The sequence below is a fragment of the Talpa europaea genome (genome assembly GCF_964194135.1).
Source record: "Talpa europaea genome assembly, chromosome: 1".
NCBI lineage: Eukaryota > Metazoa > Chordata > Mammalia > Eulipotyphla > Talpidae > Talpa > Talpa europaea.
The window spans coordinates 111,702,881-111,729,762 of NC_140073.1; the positions used below are offsets into that span (position 1 = coordinate 111,702,881).

The 26,882-nt window shown below is 33.8% G+C and overlaps 2 protein-coding genes across 4 annotated transcripts in view; one reads left to right on the plus strand and one right to left on the minus strand.

The window, feature by feature from the left end:
- Positions 1 to 544: 544 nt before the first annotated feature.
- SCRN3 (secernin 3) lies at positions 545 to 13,525 on the plus strand (the record flags this gene model as incomplete). Its single annotated transcript, XM_084237095.1, has 7 exons — positions 545 to 706; positions 1,830 to 2,011; positions 2,548 to 2,747; positions 5,741 to 5,953; positions 9,469 to 9,631; positions 10,038 to 10,218; positions 13,364 to 13,525. Exons 1-7 carry the CDS (start codon positions 548 to 550, stop codon positions 13,523 to 13,525), a joined length of 1,260 nt encoding a protein of 419 aa, XP_084093221.1. The 5' UTR covers positions 545 to 547.
- Positions 13,526 to 18,091: 4,566 nt separating this feature from the next.
- The window catches only part of GPR155 (G protein-coupled receptor 155), a gene marked incomplete at both ends in the record, with an annotated part of 32,965 nt that continues 24,174 nt past the window's right edge, over positions 18,092 to 26,882 (minus strand). For 2 of the 3 annotated variants that reach the window (XM_084236998.1, XM_084236997.1), the window contains 5 exons: positions 18,092 to 18,383; positions 20,644 to 20,781; positions 22,020 to 22,084; positions 24,039 to 24,134; positions 25,887 to 26,023. In XM_084236998.1, coding sequence (XP_084093124.1) covers positions 18,092 to 18,383; positions 20,644 to 20,781; positions 22,020 to 22,084; positions 24,039 to 24,134; positions 25,887 to 26,023 — 728 coding nt within the window. The other variant, XM_084236999.1, reaches the window with a different exon arrangement.

Sequence of the window (26,882 nt, forward strand, 5' to 3'; positions counted from 1 at the left end):
ATTCAGTGACTATTTCAAATTTTAGACATACTGATATTATAATTTTTGTGTATTATTCTCTAGCTCAAAGGACACTGAGTACATAGTATAGGGACTTTCCTGTAAGATAAATTTCAGAGATGAGAATACAAAGATTTATTCCCAACACTTAAAGATCTCACTGTCTAGTAAAGGATTAATATGTGTATATGAATATAGTAGAATATGATCTTTAGTAAGAAATGTAAAGGAATCCCCAGATATGGAAATAGTGAAAGATGATTCAGGGAAGACTTCAGCAGAAAAATACAATAGCAGGTAAATATGACCTATAGACTAGAAAAAGATACTTATAATTGCCATTTTCTTACTCATACTTCTAGTAGACTCACTCCCAAGTAATGATTTTTATACTACAGCACTGTATGTAGAGTTTAAAACTTTAATGAACATACTTTATTAGCAATGGCAATCATATTTCTTGGTCAGCAATTAAAACTTGGTTTTGTATGTACTTAAAAATGTTTTTCTATTTTGAATCTTCGGTGTGATTTTTAGCTTTAAAAAAATGGAACCTCGTTCTTGTGACACTTTCGTGGCACTGCCTCCAGCCACAGTTGGTAATAGGATTATTTTTGGGAAAAATTCCGATAGACTCTTCGATGAAGTACAAGAAATAGTTTATTTTCCTGCTGCAGTTCACAACAACCCTAGAGAACATCTTAAGGTAGGTGAAATACAAGTGTTGCTAGCAGTGTTTTTTTAATATCATAAAGTTATTTTTATCATTAGCTATTTGGCAGAAGCTATAGAAGGTAGAAATTCAATAATTTAAATTTGAAAATTAATTTGAGTCAAAATTGAACTTCTAGTCTTTTATCAATAATTTGGAGGAAGCTGAAATAACAGTAATGATTGTTAAATTATTTGATTATTTGAATTCTTGAGATATATGTGTATGTTAAATAGGACAAAGGATTTAAAATCTGGTGACAAGACTAGGACTTTCTTCTAGGAGTTCAGAGTCTAGTTAAGGGAATATTATGTGTATTCAACTAACCCCATTATAAAGTAGGATGGCTTCAATGCTAAATTTAAATAGAGCAGCAAGCTGTGACAGCAGTGGAGAAGGAACAATTCAGACTTAGGATCAAGGAAGACTTCATTAGAAATTGGGATTTCAGCTAAAGTCTGATGGACAAAAGGAATTCTGATTAATGCAGGATAGGAAAAGTCATTCCAGACTCTGGGAATAACACTTTTATCAAAAAAGATTTATCAGGCAAAGTGATCACGAGCATGCATTTTATGCAAGTATTTGGTAGTATTCATATTAAAGGAGCCTTTAAAATTTTCACTTAAAAATCCTTTTAAGATGGACTTTAATGTATAAGTTTATTATGCTTTTATTGGTATTACATATTTTTTGATATTTAATAGCAAATATTAGATGTATTATGTTTCAAGATTTCACACCTAGAAACCGTTTCTCTTCTGAGCATCCATTGCCACCTTGCTTTCACTTTTCACTGCCCTTCAATTTTGTATTTTGTTGTATATTAGTTGATGTACATGTCTTAGTTTCTTGAAAGCAATTTCTGTATCTGATTCATTTGTGTAACTAACATATCTCTTAGTGGAGTGCTTTGTAGTAGGAGATGCTCAGCAAATGTTGAATAAATGCTTCAGAATGAATAAATTCTGAATCTGGTTTCATTATTGAAAATTTCAATTTATACTTCATTAATCTCTTTCATAATGGTCATATCTTCTCATTGATTTTTAAGATTCTGGACTTTGATAACTTTTCCTTTTTTAGTTTTATTGTTGTTGCTATGACTTTCTTACAGTGTACTTACATAGAAATTGATCAAGTTCCTGAAACATATGCTGTTGTTCTTAGTCGCCCAGCTTGGTTGTGGGGGGCAGAAATGGGAGCCAATGAACATGGAGTTTGCATTGGGAATGAAGCTGTGTGGGGAAGAGAAGAAGTTTGTGATGAAGAGGCACTGCTGGGCATGGACCTTGTCAGGTCATTTTACATTATATTTTTGAACTATAGAACTTGTCTAAATTTTGAATTTTGATGTAACACTTTTATGTTTTATTTTCCCTTTTTTTTCATTTTTGGACTTTGATACTTTGTGTAAAACTAGAAGCATGCATTTTTTAAGACTCAAGTTTTATTAATTGGGAAAAGGGAAAGTAGTTCAAAATTATTCATTGGAGGTCCTGTTGTACTTTATCACACCATAACCAACTCGCACGGTAACCTCATAGGGTATATATATTTTTATACTCACTTAACACATTAGATATCTGAGTTTCAGAAATAAAATAACATGTTAATAATTTACCAAGTTGGAATATAAACATGGATTTATTTGATTCCAAAAACAAACTTACTTCAGAAGAGTTAAGCAATTGGGATACAATTTATTTGTTAACTTGAAGTTTGTTTGTATTTTTCCCCTTGAATATAATCATAAAATCTCGTGTACATGAAATTATTTAAGAAAAATAATGAAAATTTATTTTAACTTGAGAACGTAAACATTTGTATTTTAGACTTGGTCTTGAAAGAGCTGATACAGCAGAAAAAGCCCTCGATGTCATTGTTGACTTACTAGAAAAATATGGCCAGGGTGGAAATTGTGCAGAGGGTACATTGCTATTTAGCTATCACAACAGTTTCCTGATAGCTGATAGGCATGAAGCCTGGATTCTGGAGACTGCAGGAAAGTACTGGGTGGCAGAAAAAGTACAAGGTATGGGCAATTTTTCACATTTTAATATGTTTTATAATGAATAAAATACCTCCTTAATTGTAGACATTGCATTTAATGTTTTCTCAAGATTTATAATCCAGTGCAATGAAGGGAAAATGAAAACAGTTCAAAGAACATACAGTGAAAGAGCTCTATAAAGAGCTGTCTTGGGGAAAAAAAAAAGTGGCATCTATTTGATACATATGAACATGAATAAACTATTTTCTGTGCAGCAACTTTTGACTTTGATGGTACTTTTTTCACATTTTCATAAATTCTTACTGCTTATTCCTCTTTTAACTTTGGGCAGAACTCTTAAATTTTATCATGTATAGGTATGGAATTGCAGAAAGGGGAGTAGGGTTGGGAAGTAGGAAGGGGATATGGTCTGTGGGCTAGTGGTTAGAAAGAATATATTGATGCAGGGCCTCCCCGGTGGCGCAGCGGTTGAGCGCTGGGTTGCGAAGCTGCCCGCGGCCTCTGCGGCGCCGGTTCGATCCCCGGCTGCTCCCAGGCCACTGGAGGAGGGTCCCACATGGCGCGCAGACCTCTCCTGCCGCCCGCTGCTCCCCTCAGCAGTGTACTTCGGTCCTTCTGTCTGCTCTGCTCCCCGCTCTGGCTCTGGTGAATTCTCTCACCCTCCCGCGCTTCTGACTGTACCCAGTGCATGTATAAACAAAACAAAACAAACAAACCAGCAAACAAATAAAGCATGCCTCTATAAAAAAAAAAAAAAAAAGAATATATTGATGCAGTCAAGTTTGATATAAAATTTGATATCATTGAGTAAAAGAAAATAATTTAAATTTTGGAATATTTTGTATTTATTTTTTTCATGGTTGCTTTGCCTCTGTTTTCAAGTGAGGAAATCCACAGATGTGAAGTAATGTACTGGAGGCACTGAGTGAAAGACTTAGAATTTAAATCTTTCCATCCTGACTCTCAGTTCATTGTCCTTTCATTAGGGTACAGCTTTGTGGTCAGTCATGATCATGTTCTTGTGCACTGCTTTGTGAATCTCCTGGAGATAAGATACACATGTGATAATATTAAATCGTGCATGAATGATACACTGTGAACATACAGAGGAAGGAAAAGTTACTGTGAGCTGAAGAATTTTAGAAGGGCTTTTTGAAGATACCCTTGAACTTTGGAGTATTTGTATGTTTTTTGTTTTTGTTTTCAAAATAGGTCACTGCCAGTTCTTAGACATGCTATATTTTGCATGTATGTTTTTTAATACATAAAATTGAATTTAAACTATTTAGACTTTCAATTATTGTGACAACTGACCTAACTATACTATTTTTTATTAAATGTGCCACTTGGAAGAGAGAAACGAATAAAGATATTCAGTTGAAAAAGATAGCTTCATCTAACTATACAAAATGAACACCTTAAAAAAAATAAAGTGCAGGATTACAATGTCATTTCTAAGACCTAAAAAGTCTTTCTGGGTGTAATAATAATACAAAATAATGGTAACAGAATTCTTACTTTAGAAATATAAATATTACCTTATTGTAGAAGCAAATACCTTCATTGGGTTTAATTATCCAGTTGTAGATTAACTATTCAGTTATTTCTTTTTGTATTAATAAATGGACCCAAGATGTAAATAGTAGATGGAAAACCCCTATTCGCTATCTTTGATTCTGTCATTACTTAAGTCTAGTTTTTGTAGTAGGAATATCTCAAGTGTGACTTTATTAAGGTAATTTAATGATTTCTTCCTGGTAGACTGTCATCCTAAATCTTTTAAAACATTAGCAATTTTTATTTAACATGATCTATTTCATTTATTATGAATTCTTTAGAATAGACTTTTATTGTTTCTTCTATTATATTTTAATTGAAAATTTTGTTGATAATTTAGTGCCATAATATTTTTGGAAACTTTATGTTTGTGTTCTACACTTACTCATGTCTATTTTTAAAAGTAATTTATGTAAGACTAATACCTAGAATATATAGAGAACTGTTGAAACTCAACAGTAAAAAAAAAATCCCATTAGAAAAAAGGGGCATAGGAAATGTAGAAACATTTCATTTAAAGGAAAGTCAGTTGTCAAAAAATCACATGAAATGATGTTCAGCATCATTAACTGTTAGGGAAATATAAAACCACCGTGAATTATCAATATACTGTTATCAGAATGGCTAAAATAAAAATGACACCACCAAATGCTAGTAAGAATGTGGAGACTGGATCACTGATACATTGCTAATGAGAATTTACCATCACTCTGGATAACATTTGGCAGTCTTATAGAAAGCTAAACACACAACTGCACAATTGAAATCTTGTTTATCCTGGAGAAGTAAAAACTTAAATTAACACAAAAAAAAAGTATATGAATATTTATAGCAGCTTTTGCCATGATAGCCAAAACCTGGAAACAACCCAAATATCGTTTAACTGATAAATGGTTAAAAAAACTATAATAATCTATACCATGTAATACTATTCAGCAGTAAAAAGGAATGAACTATTGATACATATAATTACCTGAATGAATATTTAGAGAATTATACTGAATGAAAAAGCCAAAAAGATATATACTGTATCATTCCATTCCATTCCAATATTCTTGAAATGACAGTTGTAGAAATAAATAGCAGACTACTGGTTACCTGGGGTTAATGGAGGGGGGAGGGGAGAATTGGATGTGACTCTAAAAGGACAACATAAATGAGCCTTATGGTGATGGAAGTATTCTACATCTCAATATCAGTATTTGCTTGTGATATTATACAAGATGTTACCATTGGGGGAAACTGGGTAAAGAGTACATAGGATCTCTCTATTACTTGTTACAGCTGCATGTGAATCTATAATTATCTCAAAGTTAAAAATGTTTATTTAAAAATTTGTTTATCTTTTTGAATATGTAATAGAGTCACATGGTACAAAATGTAGACATGTATATCTACATTCAAATAATGATTAAGAATCAACTTTTCTTCTGTTTTTCCCTGTTCTTTGAAAACAGAGGGAGTTCGTAATATTTCTAATCAGCTTTCCATAACAACCAAAATTGATCGGGAACATCCAGAAATGAGAAACTATGCTAAGCAGAAAGGTTGGTGGGATGGCAAAAAGGAGTTTGATTTTGCAGCAACTTACTCTTATGTTGACACAGCCAAAATGATGATTTCACCAGGCAGATACTGTGAAGGTAATAAGCTTCTGAATAAACACAAAGGTAATTTTATTATTTAAATAATATCAGAATGAAAGATTATGTGTTTGCTAGATAATTTGTGGGTATGATAACTTTTTTAAGGAATTATTCTTAGTAAGATATAGTTTTATTAAAACCTATTTATTGTGACATAGTAAGGTATTTTTGAAGATGAGTGAAGAGCTGTATAGTTGTGAGAGAGTAATGATTCTTTTTGCAGGTCAGAGTTGCAATCCTTACTAATACTTTCTTTTTTAAAGATTTATTTATTTTATACAAGAACTGGGGTAGTGACATAGTAAGGTATTTTTGAAGATGAGTGAAGAGCTGTATAGTTGTGAGAGAGTAATGATTCTTTTTGCAGGTCAGAGTTGCAATCCTTACTAATACTTTCTTTTTTAAAGATTTATTTATTTTATACAAGAACTGGGGTACAGGGCAGAAGCGCGGGAGGGTGAGAGAATTCACCAGAGCCAGAGCGGGGAGCAGAACAGGCAGACGGAGCTAAGACACTGCTGAGGGGAGCAGCCAGCAAGGCAGGAGAGGTCTGCTGTGCCATGTGGGGTTCTCCCTGACTGGCCGGGAATTGAACTGGCCCTGCAGAGGCTGCAGACAGCTTCGCAGCACGGCGCTCAACCTCTGCACCACCCGGGAGGCCCACTAATATTTTTTTTTGAAGATTTATTTTTATTTATGCATACAAGAGCTATAGGCCAGAGGTAGGGGGTAGGGGTGAGAGGATTCATGAGAGACAGTGGGGAGCAGAACAGGCAGATTTACTGAAATACACTGCTGAGGGGAGCAGCAGGTGAGGCAGGAGAGGTCTGCTGCACCATACATAGGTTAGCTTCCTGGCTGGGGATTGAACTCAGGCCTTAGTGGTAATAGTGCTTAGAAAACCCTTAGGCCACCAGGAAGGCCCCTGAAGATGAGTTTAACAAAGTGCATTGTTGTGTACTTTTTTGTGGCAATAAATTTAAAACTGAGGACATAAAATTAGTAATTATTCTTTAAATAGAGCACTACCACATATATAAAGTGGAGAGGAAAATGTAAAGGATCCTGAGGTTTAGAATAATTAGAAAAAAGGAAGAAAAACAGATATAAAAATTATAAATTAATTATCCATTGAATAATAATTCTGTTACATTTAACAGCAAAATAGCTAAATCCTAGATTTGAAATGCATACTGATCATAGTTATAGGTGCATCTGACATGAAACATTTTTCCTCAAGTGTGAAGTACAGTTCATCCAGCTTTCTGTGCTTTGCCAAAAGAATAAATGTATTTCTAATACTTTCATAGAAAATTGTCTACTAGTATATTATGATTAATTTTTTCCTATGATTTTTCTAGATGAAAGAACCTACCTCTCTCCTTTCCAACTATCCCTACCTGATAGCTATTAACTGTGCTGCATGTATATCCAAATTGTATCTATATTCACTCATGTATTTTAAATAACTAGTTTAAATTGCGATGAAATTGCACCCTGTGTTTTGCATTCATTTTAGTGAACCCTGCCACTGCAGTCTCAGTACTTATTCAATGCTTGCTAGTGGATTACTTACAGATGTCCTACTCAAGTGATCATGTAAATCCTTCTTTCATTTTGAGAATTACAGGTTTTGAATACAGAAAACATTTTTATAATACATGTATTATCACAGTGTTATGGTTCTGACATTGTTTTCATTAAAACTTACCATTTATAGGAATTTAGATTTGAATCATTTTACAATTCTCACTAGGCATTGAAGCTATATACCCAATAGATAGGAGTGGGCTATATGCTTTTGCTTTATTGTTTAGTTTTCTTATTAAGTGTTGTTTTTAGGTAAATCTTTTTTTTTCTTTCTGCATTTTATCAACATTAACAGAAAGATTGCTCCTGTAACAAGTTATCTATAATTTTTCTTGAATTTGAAGTTATAGCAATATTATAGAGAAACTGAAAATTTGCTATTAACATATTGGTAGCTTGCATGATTAACAGAGCGTAAGAACATTAGATTGTTTTATATGAATGCCAATTTTATTTTAAATTGAAATGCCACAAAACTACAATTTTGGTACAGTCTTGCTGTAAACTGTTTTTCTTTTAGTTATTCTCATGTATCATGAGAATGGGGGAAATTCTTGCTTTACAAGTTCTCTTTATCTTCGTGAGTTACCTAATTTTTTACTCCTCCACTGTCATTGTGGTAGGGCTTTGGAAGAGGAGGAATCTAATACTTGTTATTAACTGTGTTAAATTACAATTTTGGGGGGGGAACTGATTTTAATGTAATATGTCAACATCTCCATATAAAGTTTCTGAAGATATCTGATGGCAAGAATTATATGGTTTTTTAAAAAAAACCGTATGTTACAGTGTGTGTCCATTGTGTTCATTACCATTATAAAGAAATTAATACTACTTCAGGGAAAAAAGAGACTGATGTATGTAATAAATGGAAAGCATATTACAGTAGTCAGCCCTTACCTGAGATTTTGCTTTTAGCAATTTCAGTTATCTGTGATCCACTGGAGTCTGAAAATATTAGGTACAATAAGTTATTTTAAGAAAGGGAGGAGGGGAGAGAGACAAAGATTGAGAACACATTCATATAACTTTTATTACAGTATATTGTTTTAATTGTTTTATGTCATTGTTAATCCCTTACTGTGCCTGTTTATAAATTAAACTTTATCATAGGTATGTAAGAATAGGAAAATACTCTGTGTGTGTGTGTGTGTGTGTATTGTATATAGAGAGAGAGGTTTTGGTACTTCTCTGAAAGTATAACTGGTTCTTTAAATTTTCTGGTGGAATTTCTTTCCAAATAATGGGATTCTGTGGCATTCTGATGCTATCTGTGCCCATAAACATATTGTGCTTGTTAAAGAGAAAACAAATTTTTTTGTTTTTCTCAAAAAACTCCTTAAAAACCAAGTTTACAAATAAATGCAGAAAACAGAATATAATGTCATCTATTTTCTTTACATGTAAACTCTGAAAGTAGTGCTGTAGAATTATGCATCTATAAACTAATAATGTTCTTTGTTTCCTTTATTCCCACCCAGATTATAATTCATATTTAAATGTAAGAGTATTAATTTCAAGCACAGAAATTATTACAGGAAGAAATAATTGTCATTTTGCAAGGAATAGCTATATAATATTGAAAACGAAGCACAGTATTTTCTTGAATGTGTGGTTCTCGGAATAGATAATAGTTATTAATAGTGTCAATTATTGCTAACTAAATACATCTTAAAATTTTTGTAATGGCAGTGAGATTGAATATACTTTCGCATTATTGATTTCTTCTTTGGGAGTTTTATACAGATTCTGCTTGTTTTAATGGTTTTTTGAGACTGCATATTTTGTATTAAAAAAAATCTTCCTATAACAATGGAATGAGTTTAATTACACTTATGATAAATTTCTAATTTATGCCTAGATCAATATCATATTCTATATAATCAATAGAGAAAGGAGTTCATATTTACAGGATACCAATATGATGGTTTTTAAAATTGTTTTCCTAGGAAGTATAACTTTTGAAACAATGATGGAAATTCTCCGTGATAAACCTAGTGGGATTAATATGGAGGGAGAGTTCCTTACTACTGCAAGCATGGTTTCTGTGTTGCCTCAAGATCCCTGCCTTCCTTGTGTTCACTTCTTTACAGGGACGCCTGATCCTGAAAGGTAAAGTCACAAAATATAATAAATGGCAAGGGACTGGGATTAGGGTAGAATCATTAGTCTGCTGATTTTTGTCAGGCTAAATTTTTGTTACACAATTATGACAATTACTTGTAGATACAACTTCTGTATCTTAGAGATACAAAAACATAGCTTGCTATGTTCAGATGCACTAGGCCCAAGTGTCCATGGGAATATAAAGCTAAAGAAACCATGGCTGCCTACCTCAGAAGGAGATCTCAGTGTACCAGGGAGAGCAGGCATGAGTATAACTAGTATGATAGGAACAAATTGATATATAACAAATTAATAGAAATTCCTAACTGGAGGGAATCATAGTTGATTTCAAATAATACCAAGTATTTTTTATATCCCCATCAGCTAATTTAATAAAGACTTTTTCTTTTAGATCTGTTTTTAAGCCTTTCATATTTGTGCCAAATATTTCACAACTATTGGATACCAGTTCACCAATATTTGAACTTGATGAACCAGTTAAAAAGAAGCCACATTGTAAGAATAAGCCTGACAGAAGACACCCACTCTACCAAATACATCAACAGGCATTGGAAGTAATAGATAACAATGAGGTAGGATTATAGTATAGTGTTTGTTATATGATTAATCATTATAATTTAAAATGTGATTAAATTCATACTTTGAATGTTGAAATTTCAGCTTTCTCTCTCCTTCATGTAAAAATGGATTTTAAAGTTTAGATGCTCAGACTAATGTAGAACTATATTATTTTTGGCCTTTCATTAAGAATAATGGTTAATAATGTACAGTGAATGTTTTGGAGAAATTTAGTATATTAAACATAATAACAATAACAAGCATTTATTGAGAACTATTCTGTACCAAGCATGGAATATTTATTTAATCTTACATGGAATATTTTATCTTCGCAGTCACTTTATGAGGTAAATACTATTATTATCCTCATTTTTGATAAAGAATCCAATGCTTAGAGAGTTTAAGTATCTATCCTGCACCAAAAATTACTAAAGGGCATTTAACCTGTTCTCTCACATAATGTTTTTAATCATATAGTCTCAGATTTATTTTAATTAAAAATGACCAATACTTAGTATTTTTAAATGTAAGCATTTTAGAAAATCAGCATGCACCAAATCTCATCTCCAAAAACCAGCAGGTGTATTTTTATGGTACATATCTAATAGATGGATAGACAAATACTTCTGTAGTATTCATACCTCTCAAGTCTTCTCTCTCTTTGCTCTTCACCCCAGATATAAAAAAAAAAAAAAATAGAAGGAAATAGAAAGGCTACATAAAGACTTTTCACAGAACCATCAATTGATAGCTATAATGAAGAAAACAGTAGGCTATTTAATATATTTTCTCACCTGTTTCTACCAACTCCTGATTTAAAAATAAACAAAATAAAAACATCTTTATTGAGGTATAATTCACATGCAGTATGACCTGTCTCAAGTTTGCCAACCAAGGAGTTTTGAATCTCCTCACTTTTATTGCCTGTAATTTTACTTCATCAAGACATAAACATTTTGGGCCTCCCTGGTGGCACAAGGGGTTAAGAGACAACCTGTGAAGCTGTCCACAGTCACTGCAGCACAAGTTCGTTCCCTGGCCAGCCAGGGAGCAACCCACAGGGGCAGCAGACCTCTCCTGACTCGCCCGCTGCTCCCCTCAGCAGTGTACTTTAGTCAGTCTGCCTGTTCTGCTCCCCACTCTGTCTCGGGTGATTCTCTTACCCCACCCCCACACCTCTGGCCTATACCCCAGTTCTTGTATGCATAAATAAATAAATCTTTTTTTAAAAAAAAGACACATTTTCATTATTTTTATGTTAATGTTCCTACACATATATACTACATATGTCTGTAGTGTGTTTGCATAGTTGTCTTGCTTCCCCTTGCTGTCCATCTTGCTTATTCATAAAGAATAATAGCTCTGTCCAAACCTCCTATTTGCTATGAATTCTTAATATTATTCCTCCTTCATCTGGAGCCATTTTTTTTCACTTTTTTTAAAAAGATTTATTTATGCATACAAGAGCTGGGGTACAGGCCAGAGATGCGGGGATGAGAGGATTCACCAGAGACAAAGTGGGGAACAGAATAGGCAGACTGACTGAAATCACTGCTGAGGGGAGCAGCGGGCGACAGGAGAGGTCTACTGCGCCATGTGGGTTGCTCCCTGGCCAGCTGGGGATCGAGCTCGTGCTGCAGAGGCTGCGGATTGCCTCATAGTGTGGTGCTTAACCTCTTGTGCCCTGAGGAGGCCCCCTCCTGATTTGTTTAATTTAGCATAACCCTCTCCAATTCCATCTATGTTGTCACAAATGGCAAGACTCGTCTTTTTTTATAGCTATATAGTATTTCATTGTGTGTATATACCACTTAGTCCACTCTTTTGTCCTTGGGCACTTAGTTACTTCCTTAAACAACACTATTGTAAAGAGCTGCAGTGAACGCAGGAGTGCACATATCTCTTTCAGTTAGTGCTTTTTTCATTTTCAGTAGATGTGGAATTGCTGTATCATATGGCAGATCTATTTTTAATATTTTGAGAAATCTCCACAAACTGTTTTTCATAGGGGTTGGACCAATCTACATTCCCACCAACAGTGTATGAAGTTTCCTTTTTCTCTCCATCATCACGAACAATTGTCGTCTCTGGTCTTTTTGATATAGGCCATTCTCAGGTGTGAGATGGTATCTGATTGTGGTTTTGAGTTGTATTTCCCTAATAAGTGATGTTGACTTTTTTTTCATGTACCTGTAGGCCATCTGTATGTCTTCTTTGAAGAAGTACTTATTTAGCTCTTCTGCCCTTTTTTTGGATTGATTTTTTTTTTTGGTCACTGAGTTGAGTAAGTTCTTTGTAGATCTTGGCTTCTAGCCCCTTATCAGATGATTTACAAATACTTTCTCCCATTCAGTAGTGTCTTTGTTTTAACAATAGTTTCTTTGCTGTGCAGAAGTTTTTTTAGTTTGATGTAGTCCCATTTGTTTGTTTTGCTTTTGTTTCCCTTATTTAAGTCCCCAAAGACATCCCTTGTACCAGTGTCATGGAATGCTCTAATAGTGTTTTAGCCCGTGTATTTTTATGGTTTCAGGTTTTACTTCTAAGTCTTTAATCCATTTTGTATTAACTTTTGTATCTCATATGAGATCGTGGTCTAGTGCCCTTCGTTTGCATGTGGCTGTCCAGTTTTCCCCATACCATTTGTTGAGGAGGCTTTCCTTTCTCCAATGTATATTCTTGGCTCTTTTATCATAGACTAACTGTATAAGTATGGGTTTCTTTCTGGGCTCTCAGTTTTATTCCATTGGTCTCTGTGTGTGTTTTTACAATGCTATACTGTTTTGATTACTATAGCTTTGCAGTATAGTTTGAACTCTGGGTGCAGGATTTTTTTTTTTATCTCTGTAGCTGTAACTTAGTGATTTGAACTCCTACCTTTCAAGCAGGTGGTGCTATGGCTTTTATATGATTTTTAGATGTTTGGCCTTTTTGGGCTTCCATGTGTCTGGAGAACTGATCTTGCAGCTGTCAAGTCAGGGGTGGTGAAGGACAATGATTTTTCCCAAAGAATATTCATTCTTTTTTATCTAAAGATCAAGAGGAAGGGAACAGAATCTGAAATAGAAATCAGAGTGAACACATCTTGTCTTTAGAGGGAATTGGAATTTGGTTACATTTGTGTGTATGTATGTGTTTATTTTTATTTTTTTAATTGTTCAGGAAAAAGCCAAAACAATGCTGGACAACATAAAGAAACTGGAGAAAGAACTATTTGAAGAGATGGAATCAATCCTTCACAACAAGCATGTTGATGTGGATAAAATTGTTAATCTCTTTCCTAAGTCTGTAAAAGATGAAATTAGAGTTTATAAGTCTAATTAGTTCTTAATGATCATATAAGTGGCCAGCAATTTCCCCAAAGTCAGAATCTGTCACTTTGGTAAATAACATACTTAGTTTGAACAGATCTGATTATTCTTTAATGGCATTCAACTGATAATCTTCAATACTACTACTGCTTGTTGAAATATTGAGAAAGAAAATGACATTGTAATGGACACATATATAATGGAATAGCCATTTTCTACAGGTAACAACAGGGTTTTGTTTCTTTAGCCATAATACCTGTTTTTGAAAATTTTAATAATTATTCAATTCTGCATTAAGTATGAAACATCAAAATAATGTAAGAGTTCATGTTTATTATAATTATGTAGTATCTTCAAATAAGCTTCTAAATTACAAGACTGAAAACTTATCTTTAGTAATGGAAAATAGTCACAAGTGGTAAGTGTTTTGTGGTTTAGGCAAATAATAACCTGCTTTACCAAAATTTTCTAGATTTATACATTGTTTTATTACAATGTATTATTCTGTGAATGCACTTTTATTAGCACAGACATGCTCTTTATCCGACTTAGCCGACCTGTGAGCTTTTAACTAAACTAAAATTATCTGACATATTATGCCATTGTCCTTAATTTAATTCAAAGGCTCACTTATGTTAGGTTTTTTTTTTTTTTTTTTTTTTGAAGCGCTTATCTGGGAGATTAGGAAATGGGATTAAAATCTCACCTTTTTTATATGAGGGAACTAAGTATAAGCTGCTCATTGATTTATCCAGGGATACATACATGAATCTTAATTCTCTCTGGAGCCAGCATCATTTCACTGTCTTCTTTGACACCATTCTAGACTGGACTAATACCATCTCGCACTAGACCACTGCAGTTAAGTGTTGTTCTGCACCCTTTTTTCTTTATCTCCATTGTTAGTCACTATAGCCAGAGTGATTAAAAATTTATACCTGACAATGAATTTCCCTCCTAAATTAAAAAAAAAAAAACCCATTTAATTTCTTAAAGCAGTTTCAGGTTTAAAGCACAATTTAGCAGAAAGCAGAGTTGAGCAGAGTTCCCATATATACTCACTGCATCCACACACACATAGCCTCTTCTGCTATCAACAGCCCATACCAGAGTTACATTTGTTACAATTGATGAACCTACGTTGACATATGATAACCCAAAGTCCAGAGAATATAAGGTTCTAGATTACATATTCTGTGTGTCTGGATAAAGTATAATGACATGTATACACAATCATAATATAAAGAATAATTTCATTGTCCTAAAAGTCCTCTTTTTACCCTTCTTTCCCCTTAACTCCTGGCAACCACTGTGTTTTTTTGTTTTTTTTTTTTTTTCCCCACTATCTCCATAGATTTGTCCTTTCCAGAGTATCATAGAGTTGGAATCTTATAATATGTAGCCTTTTTATACTGGCTTTTTAATTTCCTAGTAATACGCACTTAAGGTCCTTCTGTGTCTTTTCACTGCTTGATAGGTCATTTCTTTTTAGTGCTAGTAGTGTTCTGTTGTCTGGATGTACCACAGTTTATTGATCCATTCACCTATTGAAGGACATCTTAGTTGCTTCCAAGGTTTGACAATTATGGATAAAGTACTTTAAACATCTGTGTGCAGGTTGTTGTGTTGTTTTCAGCTTTTTTGGAAAAATGCCCAGAAACACAATTGCTGTACAGTATGGTAAGACTATGTTTGGTTTTGGGGCCTCCCTTGTGGCGCAAGGGGTTAAGACGCAACCTATGAAGCTATCCGCAGCCACTGCAAAACGAGTTCCATCCCCAGTGAGCTACCCACATGGTGCAGCAGACCTCTCCTGACTCACCTGCTACTCCCCTCAGCAGTGTATTTCAGTCAGCCTGCCTGTTCTGTTCCCCACTCTGTCTCTGGCCTGTACCCCAGCTCTTGTATGCATAAATAAAATCTTAAAAAAAAAAGTATGTTTAATTTTGTAAGAAACTGCCAAATTGTGTCCCAGAGTAGCTGTACCATTTTGTAGTCCCACTAGCAATGAATAAAAGTTTTGTTGCTCCACATCCTTCCCAGCATTTGGTCTTGTCATAATTCTGGATGATGACCATTCTAATAGGGAGATAACGATTTCCAGTTCCTTGACATATGATGTGGACATTTTTTCATATACTTCCTTGGGTGTTCATAGCTTCAGCACATTTTTTAAATCTGGTTATTTTCTTATTGTTGAGTCTAAAACTCCCAGAAAATTTAAGGCTCTCTTAAATTTCATTTGTGTCTTAAGTATAAAAAAATACAGTAGCTGAAATTAAACTTCTTTGGGTTATCCCATAAATAATGTGATTTACCATTATGTAATAAATTAAGGGAATAATCTAATAAACTGAGAAAGTTTGATCATTGATGAAAATCAATTTATATATTAATCCTCAACCAAAAATTTTGCGAAATAATTATGCAGCCTAAAACCTTGGAAATTTACTTCCTACTTAGAAAATCTGCCAAAAACAGGTTCTAAATAATAAATGTTTTCTCTTTGTAATTATTTCAAGCCATTACACTAGTTTCAAAAATTTATCATCCTGTCTTTTCCTGAAAAAGTGGTATTTCTGACCTGTGTTTTCAGCCTTCATTCATCATTTGACTAGCTATATAGTCAAATGGTTTAAAGTTATTTAATATCTTACATGATATTAGTTATGAAGGGGCAAATACTAAAAGGTGTATTCTGCGAAGAAAACATAAAACAATACTTTTATACTTTGCATGCTTTTAGGACCTTAATGATATTAATCATTATTCTTAAAACCTTAAGCATACTTTACACTAAAAATACTGTACTGACCTTGAAACACAAGCCAGGCATGGAATAACTCACTGAGAACAAAGACTCATTGTTTTTAATTACAGTTGTATTATCTTCCTAGCAGTGGCCCCTGCATATTAAGAATTATGAAATGTATGAAAAGGACTCCATTAATTTTGACTCATTAATAAGTGTTTCTAAGTGCATAATAGGGCTAGGTACCATAATTTCAGGAGATTCCTTTAAGAAAACATTTAAATTTTATAGGAAAAAAAACTCATAAAAATTCTTATGTATTACTCAGATTACTCAAAGAAAAGATGTTGGCAATGCAAGTTAAAATAGGTATTTTATTGAGAACCTTGTCAGTGTGGAGTAAAAGTTACAAATATTTTTATATAATAAAATTCGCGTATCCTTCATTCTAAAACATCTTAAAAGCCTTTATTATCTGAAACTGCAGATCATTCTGATCCAGGATTTTCTTTTAGTGTCTTCCAAGGAAAAAGATGCTGCAGATTCCCATCATGCAAATAACGTGTGGTATGACTTATTCACAAACAAAACAAATTTTCCACTTGAGTTTGAGTTGCCTGCATGCGTGTGAATTAATATCTCAATTGCTGTAGCCATAAAAATCTGGTACAGCAGTTATGTTTTATGCTTATCCTTACTCCTGAGAATTCAGAGTTACAAAGTGTTCATTTTAAAAAAATTTAATAGCAAGACAGTTCTCCTGAAAAACATCCCCATTCTCTAATTGTAACTTAAAATTGGTATAAGTTAATTGTATACACTAAAGTGTAATTTGCTTGTTAAGTGAAGTAGGTTTCCATGCAAGTTTTTTTTTTTTGCATTAAAAGGGGAATCACCTAACTATAAATTATTTTCTAAATGGTTTATACATATGAGACACTAAAAATGAGACAAATATTTGAAACATGTTTTAAATAAGTTAAGTCATCACGGACACCTAGTAGTTAAATGAAGTTTCAAAGGTCATATAAATCTCTTTTTAGCTTATTAAAGATAAAATTTATGAGGGCAATATTTAGTAATTTTCAAGTTTATAGATTTTTATACATGAGTATTTTTCTTTTTAATTGCAGGGAATACATTAATAGGGTTATCTTTGCACTATGATACTTTGTACAAACATCAGAAATGATACATCACATGGCAATAATTTTACTGATAAAATTTAAATGTATCTGTTCAAATTATCCGTAGTTCAAAAGTTAAAAATTGGACTTTAGTTGATGGATTTGCAGACAGTAATATTTATGAAGGTTCTTATTCTTCTAATGGCACAGATTAGTACTTTGGATAGAAAAGCAAGAAAAGATGAGTTTTAAAAATAGTGCTTCAAGTTTTTAATGAGTGCTTTTTGTCAAGGAAATGAGAAAAATAGAATAATAAGGCTTCTTATTAGGATCATTAAAATTCTTTAGGAGGTGCCATCAATAAGTGCAAATGCTATCATAATTTAAGATCCATTCCAACCAGCAGGACATCTACCCAAATTTGGCAATTTAAAGTAAAAAGAAATTGGATGTTGGTTTTAAAATTATTGCGAAAAATTGTTGGAAGAAATGTTTCAATATCTTGGCATAATTAATTAAAATTGTGGTTCAGTTTTCTCTTTTTTGCTAAGTCAGTTACATAATATAAAGTCATGTAGTGTTATCATGGGGTGGAAACACATCAAATTTTATAGAAGAGGTGACTGAGGCTCAGAGAGATTGAGATGTAACAGATCTAGGGCTAGAATAAGATTCCCTATGTGTTTCTTTCCTTCATAATTTAGGTCTTAGGAGATGGATATGAATGCTCAATATCTTTATATCTTTCTTGCTGGGGAGAGTTTGCATGAACAACAGGAGGACTCCGTTCAGGACTCTTTTGAAGGAATCTGTAAAACAAGTACTCATCCCGAAATTCATATTCATTGGTGATATGTTGGATGACTCCCCCTTGCATCAGTCTATCTCCATATATGACAGCTTCACCACGGTCGGAGGCAAGGCCAACTTCAATTAGCCAGTTCACCAGATCACAGCCACAGAAGGTCCCAGCAGAAGTCTTTGCACCACACCTGTATGTCAAAGGAATGATTCACCCATATGTTCTGTAAATCTGGTATCAGCACTGCATGACAGAGGATAATCAAGGAAAAAAATAGGAGACAAGGAAAGACAGCATGACAGTTAAAAGTATGGCAGGAATGAAACTGTTCTGAATATAAAGGGCTTGTTGTCACCTCATCTAGAAAGGCCTACAACAGAAAAGATGTGCCAATAATGCTTGTGAAAACAGAAATGCTTAAAAAATAGCAAAAAAAATCTTAGACAATGTAAATCCATTGACAAGCATTTTTACAGTACCATAGCTTTTATGGCTATAGATAGCCAAATATTATATATTTTTAAAGTGATATTGAGTTATATTGTCTCAGGAACATTAAATAATACTTTTTACAAGTTCTTAAGAAGTGACTATTTTTACTAAGCTACTCAAATGATTTATTTTCAGCTTATTAATGTGTCTAAAAGTAGCCTTCTTATCATCAGCAGCCAAAATAATCTTTCTGGTATGTTTTTTAGGAATTTGCTGCAGTTGGAAGCCAGGAAAGAATAAGTAAAATCTGCCTTTTTAAATGTACGCAGATTATGAATCTACTTCTTGATTGTTTAAAATTTGCATTCCTAATGCAAATGTGGGGCACCTAGTGTATGAATAAATAAACACGGGAAAGAAATACAAAAAGAAATTCTGTGTATTTTCACACATGTATGCAATCCTGAATCTGTCCACAAGCATCAGTCAAGCTGTAAAACCTGAAGAGCTTGACAATAGGAAAAATGAGGTGAAATAAAGATGGAACAAGAAATAGATAAGAAAAATATTAAAACATTTAATCACAAATGAATATACATTAGTTTCATACAAAAATTAGATGAGAAGTTAATATACATGACAGCTTTTCTCTAGTATATAAAATCACAATATTTTAACACCAGTATTTCACTTAGTAATAAAATAATTTATGCTTTGCTACTACAAACATCACTTTCAACAAAAACCTGAATATTACAACCTATGTCTGAGTCTTCTTTTTATGTGTTGAGTCATAACGCAACACTTTCTATCCCAGACACTAACAGAATGATTGTTTCCTGATGACTGATCAGGCAGCTAAAATCACAGCTCATGGAGGTGTAAAGAGCGGCAGTGAATGTGACACTACAGGCTGCAGAGCAGTACTACTGCCAGCAGTGTCCACTTAGCCGCCTGGGACCTGGCAGCCCTGCAGATGACAGAAGCTCACCTTCTCATAATCAGCAATCACAGTGGACCCGATGAGCTGACTTGGGGCTCCCTTTTTTTAATTTTAAAAAGCAGTTGTAAATAGTTGAAACAATCCATAGGCGGTACTTTGATAATAATTGTGTTTGTCTTAGAAGGGTGGGAAACTAACTTTTCTTCAAAGTTTACCATTTCCAGGTCCGTTAAATAGATTTTTATCAAACACTGACAGCCAGGTATTTTAAAGAGCAAAATGAAAGTTTAGAGACTTGAAGTTGCACAGTGTCATACAGCTAAGAAGTAACAGATCCAGAAGTTGAGTCTTAATGTCAGTCCCCATGCCAATAGCTATACCAGACTATCTTCTGGTTATGATGAAATATAGTGACAGAATATTTGTAAACAAAGCATCTTGAATGATAATCATAAATTTTCAAATTTTCAGTTATGAAAGTTTTTGGTTCTTTATGGTTTTTTCCCTCTCTTTTAACAACAGCCAAAAAATTCTAGCACTAATACATTTACTTTTTCACTTCGTACTGCATACTCCATACCTTAAGAATTAGCAAAATAATTAAGATGTCACAGACTGAGAATTAGGACTTGAAGTGAAAAGTAAGCAGCAGCAGAATTAATTAAGGGACAGAAATTTTATTTCATTTTCTTGACATTACATTAGTGATATGAAATAATATACTACTAGGAGACATGAACATAAAATCGCCTCTAAATCCAATGTATCTCAAAATTCAGTGAGTTTTTAATGGCCAACATAAAGTAACTTAATATTTTATATTTTTTCCACTCAAAACTAAAGTTTTAAAATTTTATATAAAATCAGAAGTTATATTACATTTGAAAAAATAAATATCAAAATGACATGGCTCTTTTAATGCTGTTTCTTAAACTATAAACTGATCCAAAGCTATTTTAACTTTTACATGTATATGTGTAATTGAAATAGCAATCATTTAGTCACACCACCTTACTTAGCCTATTACAAACCAAAATTAATCATCCAGATATAATAATCTGGAATGTATACCTACCTTCTTTCCTTGACAATATTCTGGATACAGAGGTCACGATGATAGTGGATAAATTGTTGACAAGTCATTTTTATTTCCTCTGGAACAGGAGAATTCCTATTTTCTGCTGTTTCTTTACTGGTCCATAGGAATTCAAGTCTGAAAATGAAAATTTAAGGAGGCCATTTTTAAGGAAAGAAAATCACTGAGAGAGTACCCCCCCCCAACTTAATACTCCATCAACAGGGCTGGGGTGGGTGGTGGCTAGAGGACTTGAACATTTTATAACCTCTCCAGACATACTTGACCCATTTCAATTTCTGCCAAAAAACGTAAACTATTCTATAGTCCACTGTTTTAAAATGCAAAAATATCTTACAAAGATCAAGTACTCCATCATTTTCCAATTTCAGTACTAAAAAATGCTTGGATCTGGAGTAGAGAACACTTCTGTTTCTGCCAGCCCAGACAATTAGCATTGTTGGCTTTTTTTAAACTAAGTACTAGACATTATGAAGCTGATAACTAAGTTCAGTGACTTTCCTATTTCACTTCACTCCCCTCATGAAAGAATTATGACCCAAGCAATATATCTTTTTTATTTATTAATTAATTTTCTTCTATCATTGTTCATTTTTGGACAGTATTTGATTTCTCAGTTGTTATCTCCTTAGTTCTCCCACCACCATAGCATCCGTGATCCATCACCACAGTCCCTTGTGCTCTTCCCTTCCATTTTGATCCCTCACCTTGCCCCTCCCTTGCTATATGCCTCAGATCTATGGTCCAGCAGCTGTAGCTTATGACGATGAAAAAAGAGAAGGAAAAAAGAACAGTTTCTACTTTATGCCTTTTATATAGCTGGTAGGATAAATTCTATTAGTACTTTTAGTTTCTACAAATTTTGATTTTGAAAACAAGTATAAGGATTTGCCTTCAAAAAAAACTTTCCACTAAGCTAAAAAAAAAAAACCAAAACTTTAGAAACCTTGAGTTTTTAATAAATTATCAGTTTGATAGAGAAATCCTGCTGTCAAAGGAGAAAGACAAATACAGATCTTTGGGGGCATGCCCCAACTTCCATTTCTAAATACACGAAATCAAGTTTCATTTAACTTTATGTAGTTAATGGACTACACAAACAGGTGTAGAAGTCAGCATCCATCATTCCTTTTCAAGATGCAAATTACAATGTTGGATTAGTAATAGTCTTCCAATATTTTTTCTGCAATTATTTACAACAAATATGTGAATCAACAGATCACCTTTCTGCGTTGTTTAGTTTAACCTTCCTGTATCTCCTAGCAGCTATTAGAGGTTTAAAAATATCAGTATCTTAATAGGCTGGCTTTGTTATCACCTTTACAGCTATACATTTATTTGAAAACTAAATTTACCTTCTTTTAAAAGGTAGGATGATTAAATGTTTGTCCAATCCAAAGATTCCAAAGGAAATAAATCCCTGTGAAAGAAAAAGAAAGATTTTATGAACTCAAAGATAAATGCTAACACAGGGAAATAACGGAATTCACCTGATTTAGTGCATGGGGAAACAAACCTATCATGATTAGAAAATTTAAATAGAACACACAGGCAGTTTCTCTAAAAATTTAGTGCCTGGAAGCAGGTATGATACTTGGCTGCCTCTTCCCCATCATCTGTCCTACTATGATGGGTGATATAAACCAATGCTGAGCAGCCACATGTATGTGCTAGCTTACTGAAGAAAAGTGAAAACATTTAAGGGCTGCTTATTTTCCCCTTAAAAAGGTGCTTGAGCATTTATTATTTTTTCTGTTAAAATTTCAGAAGTTATAGAATTAACAACGGTTGTAGTATCTGATTATCTGCAGTCATTACAGAAAATTTATGTGAAATAAAACCGGTTAGTGACCAGGAAATGTTTGAAGGATTTCAAGTTGCCACTTGAAGGTGCCATTTCCAAAATGGCACCAAATAGCAGCCACAGATCAGGACAATAAGGAATGCTTGTGGAGACAGGAGTCTGGGAACTGCCATGTGTCAGCCGCACTGGGAGAAGAATGTAAACCAGGTTGGTGGGAGGCAGGATGGTGAATGCAGTGTATTATTCAAAGGTCCTACATTTCTACAACCAGCCAAAAGAATGATTTTACACACCTTCCCAAGAGGAAAGTGGGATGGAAACAGGGATTTGCTTATTTTTTCTCCCACCTTTGAAGCACTTGAACCATAAAGCTGTGGATGTACCAATGCAACAATCCTGGCATTACCTTCTGATATCAAGCTTTCCTGGGATGACTCTGTGTGGAGTGGGCCTTCTGGATGCAAAATGCTAAGTGAGACTATGATTTTTCAACCTACTGTTTTATAGTTCTTGGGCACAAAGTCAGGTCTTAAACAGTATCACAAAGTGAGGTGGGCATAAGGCAGTCGTTGAGATGCTCACATCTGTCTGTAATAACCTGACTGAAGTCACTGGTTTATCTAGACACAGTCAAATTTGCTCCCACAATAATGGCGAAACAAACTGGAAATATTTCCAGAAATCAATGTTAGGGAAAAACTTGCAGGAGTATCTACTGATAAATGTTAATTAATTTATACAGCCAGTTCGTTCAGATCTAAAAGACAAACCCAGTAACTTCAAACACATTTTTTTCAGCTAAATAGTCAATTGGGAACTAATATTCTCTATTTAAAAAGTAAGGGATTGAAGACAACATTAAATTTGAAATTTGCACATAAAAATATTTTCTCAACATGTAAAATGTCATTTATCCTTACATTACCCATTTTAATAGTGACATAAAGGCAACAGTACCTGTCATAGTAGGTCTTTGTGGATTTTAGTTTCTAAGTTTTAAATTGGGAATGATAATAACTTTGCAGATTTTATTGTGATGTTTATGAGAGAATTAATGTAAAATGCTTAACAATGGTTGGGATATAGTAGACTCTCAAAGAATAGTAACTATTATTATCACTTCCCAAATTTATTCAGACACCACATTTTAAAAAAATTTAAGTACCTATTGTTCAACAAAACATCAACATATAAATAAAATGATGTTTATACAGTAAACTGAAGACTCCGGGAAGGTAAGTCATTTTCCCAAAGTGACCGAAACAAAGTTTGAAAGAACTTGGAACATCTTGTCTCTGCTTAAATTATCATTCTTTATCTCAAAACCAAAGCAAAAAAACGATTTGGTATTTCTGATTGAAACACACAGTGTGCATTCTGATGACTTTAACCAATATAATAATTCATCTCTACTAGGAGATAGGCAGCAGCTGTCAGCTGTCATGCACACCAGCAGCTGGCAAACAGACTAAGCCCTTTTGATTTAAAAGAAAACAACATCCACAGGGCCCTCCCCCCCCAATAAACCCATCAAAAAAGACAAAAACCACTCAAAGTTCTCAATAAATACCTGGCCAAAGTTAAATACAGCACAGAAAAACTGTAACTCAACATATAGTCTTCCAGGCTCTTGGTTGAACAGCCACCATAAACAACTGGAAAGATTCTGTAAAGGAAGAAGAAAATAGTACTTTAAAAGGAAGCAAGCTAATCATTTTTCTCTATCCAGAACACAGTACAATAACTTACCTACTTAATAATTAGGGAGAAAAAGATTAAAGGGAAAAACACCGAGAGAATATAGAGGCTTTGTCTTTTGAACAAGAGGTTTCAACCTCTCCTCTTGACAGATGTCATTCAAACAGCATCTATTCTGATCAGACTTGAAGCACGAAGACATGAGCCATAATACAGAAGCTTACATAATACATCAGGACTGCCGACTAGCCTAAGACAGGGCTGATTTTAAAATTAGTTCTACACAATGAAAACAATCACATCACTAAGCAGCAATTCTTGGCAGCATTTCTTACTTTTGGATTTTTGTTCTGAAATAGCAGTTAAAATGTAACAAGAATCCCGATGTGAAAAGGGTAAAAGGGTTTCTTCATAGGCTATATGGTCCATTTCCCATCTCTAGACAAGTTATAATTGAACCATCTCAAAGAATTATATAACAACAACTGACAATTCACTAATGAAGACCTAAAACTAATTTTTAAAAACCTATGTTATCAAAGAAATGCATTCTTCTTAAACAAAGCATATATTTTACTTTAAAACATTTATAATATTCAATGCTAGTGAGAGTATTTTACAAATCTGTACTACTCCTTTGGAAAAAAATTAGTGGAATGCATCCAAGGTCATATAAAAATTCTTCCATCTTTGATCCAGGTTCCCAACTCCAAGACTCTATCATAAAGAAATATACTGTATGGAGATGTTTATTAGAGCACTTTGAAAAACTAAGAACAATCCATAAGGAAGTAATTAAGTAAATTATAGTGTACTGCCTTTATGGTTGATTGAGGAACATTTAAAGTAACAGTTATTAACAACTATGCAGCACATGCATGGAAATGTTTGATAGAATTGAAAAACAGGATGTTGATCTGGATGTATGATCAGAACCTTAAAAATGTACTGAAAAATAGAAGGCAGTTGTTTTATGGATATTTCCCCTCCTTTTTCTATTTTGCAAGTATCTTTTATATGAAGTGGTTATATTGTGTGTATCTATATATGGGGACTATATGTATGGGGGATATCTTCTGAGAGATCATGTAGGCATTTATCCACTGAAGTTAAAGAATAAATTAACAAGGGGCCTCCCTGGTGGTGCAAAGTGTTAAGACATAGCAATATGAAGCTACCCCCAACCACTGCAGCAGGAGTTTGATCCCTGGCCAGGGAGGTGACCCATATGGTGCAGCAGACCTCTCCTGACTCACCCGTTGTTCCCCTCAGCAGTGTAATTCAGTCAATCTGCCTGTTCTGTTTCCCACTCTTTCTCTGGAGAATCCTCTCACCTCCCCCACCTCTGGCCTGTACCCCAGTACTTGTATGTATAAATAAATAAATCTTAAAAAAAAAAAGAATACATTAACAAGTGGCCCTGCATATGTCATGGAGCTATGTGGTTTTACCAAATTCTAGCTTGAGAGCATAGAATGAGTAAGTGATTCCAAGCAGCATAAGCTTTTGGGGTATGCAGGCAACAAAGTAATGTGAATTATTCATTCTTTTCACCCACCTACCCCCAAACATTTAGCTCAAGATTAGGATTCAGATAGTCTATAGTCTAACTGCCAACCCCTAGGAAGTATCAACTAAGTTTCTCCCAGATGCCTGAATGAAAACCTTTGTTAAACATTTAAAGAAATGCCCCCTAAACAAAATCAGAAGAAACATTTACAGCAAACAGGCCAATAATGAGAAGTAAACACAGCAACACATGTCGAGTCAGTTGTTGGTCTCCACTCTGTAGATACTGTTCTTCTTCCTGGGCTAATATACAGCTCTGGGAGTTACAGCGACTCACACAATGATCATCTATAAGACAGTAAGTACAACAATTTGTAATCAGAGCTTTTTATTTGAATGCATTTTAAATTCATAATGACTTCCTAAGCAAACTACCCCATATGCACATTCAGCTCAGAATCAGTATATTATTTTAGATGAAATCCGAGGAAGGCTCCTTCATATTGTTGTAGGATAGTTCTACTTTAAGGTCTTTTTATTGAAAATAAAATGTGATTAGCATACAATAGTTCTACACCATTCAACAATGTAACATATGGTGTGTGTAGCACTCATGTGCATATACATAAATTAATAATTCAAGTTTCACCTATGATAAATCTGTATATTAGACAGGAATACTCTATTTTGGCTAAATGTAAAACAAATTTACAACTACCCTTTTCATCAAAGAATTTAAATTTTGCCTTAGAAAAGATCTTAAGGAACCAAAGAAAAAGTATTATACACTTTGTTCTGTTCACATATGAAAACAAGTCCAAATCACAGGGACAATACTTTTCTGGCCTAAAATAGAGATGTGGGGTCTTTCACAAGAAGCCTTTTTTCCCCTACCTCAACTCCACTTGTAGACATGAAATCAAAAGCTGAGAAAAGCATCTTTACAAAATAGATGTTAAGTCTAACAGTCAGATTTTTAAGTCAGTGATTAAAAATTATAATTTTATAGCTCTTACCCTCAAAGCAACAATAAAAATTTATATTTCCTAAGGCCACCTTTTAGAAAAAGGATGCACACAGAGTTTAATCATGGTCTAGCATAACAGAACTAATGGCAATGGGGGAGGTTTACAATGTTGCTAAGTAAAAATAAAGTAGGCTGTTAAACTGTCTCTGTAGTATGATCCTGTTTCAATAAAAATTATTT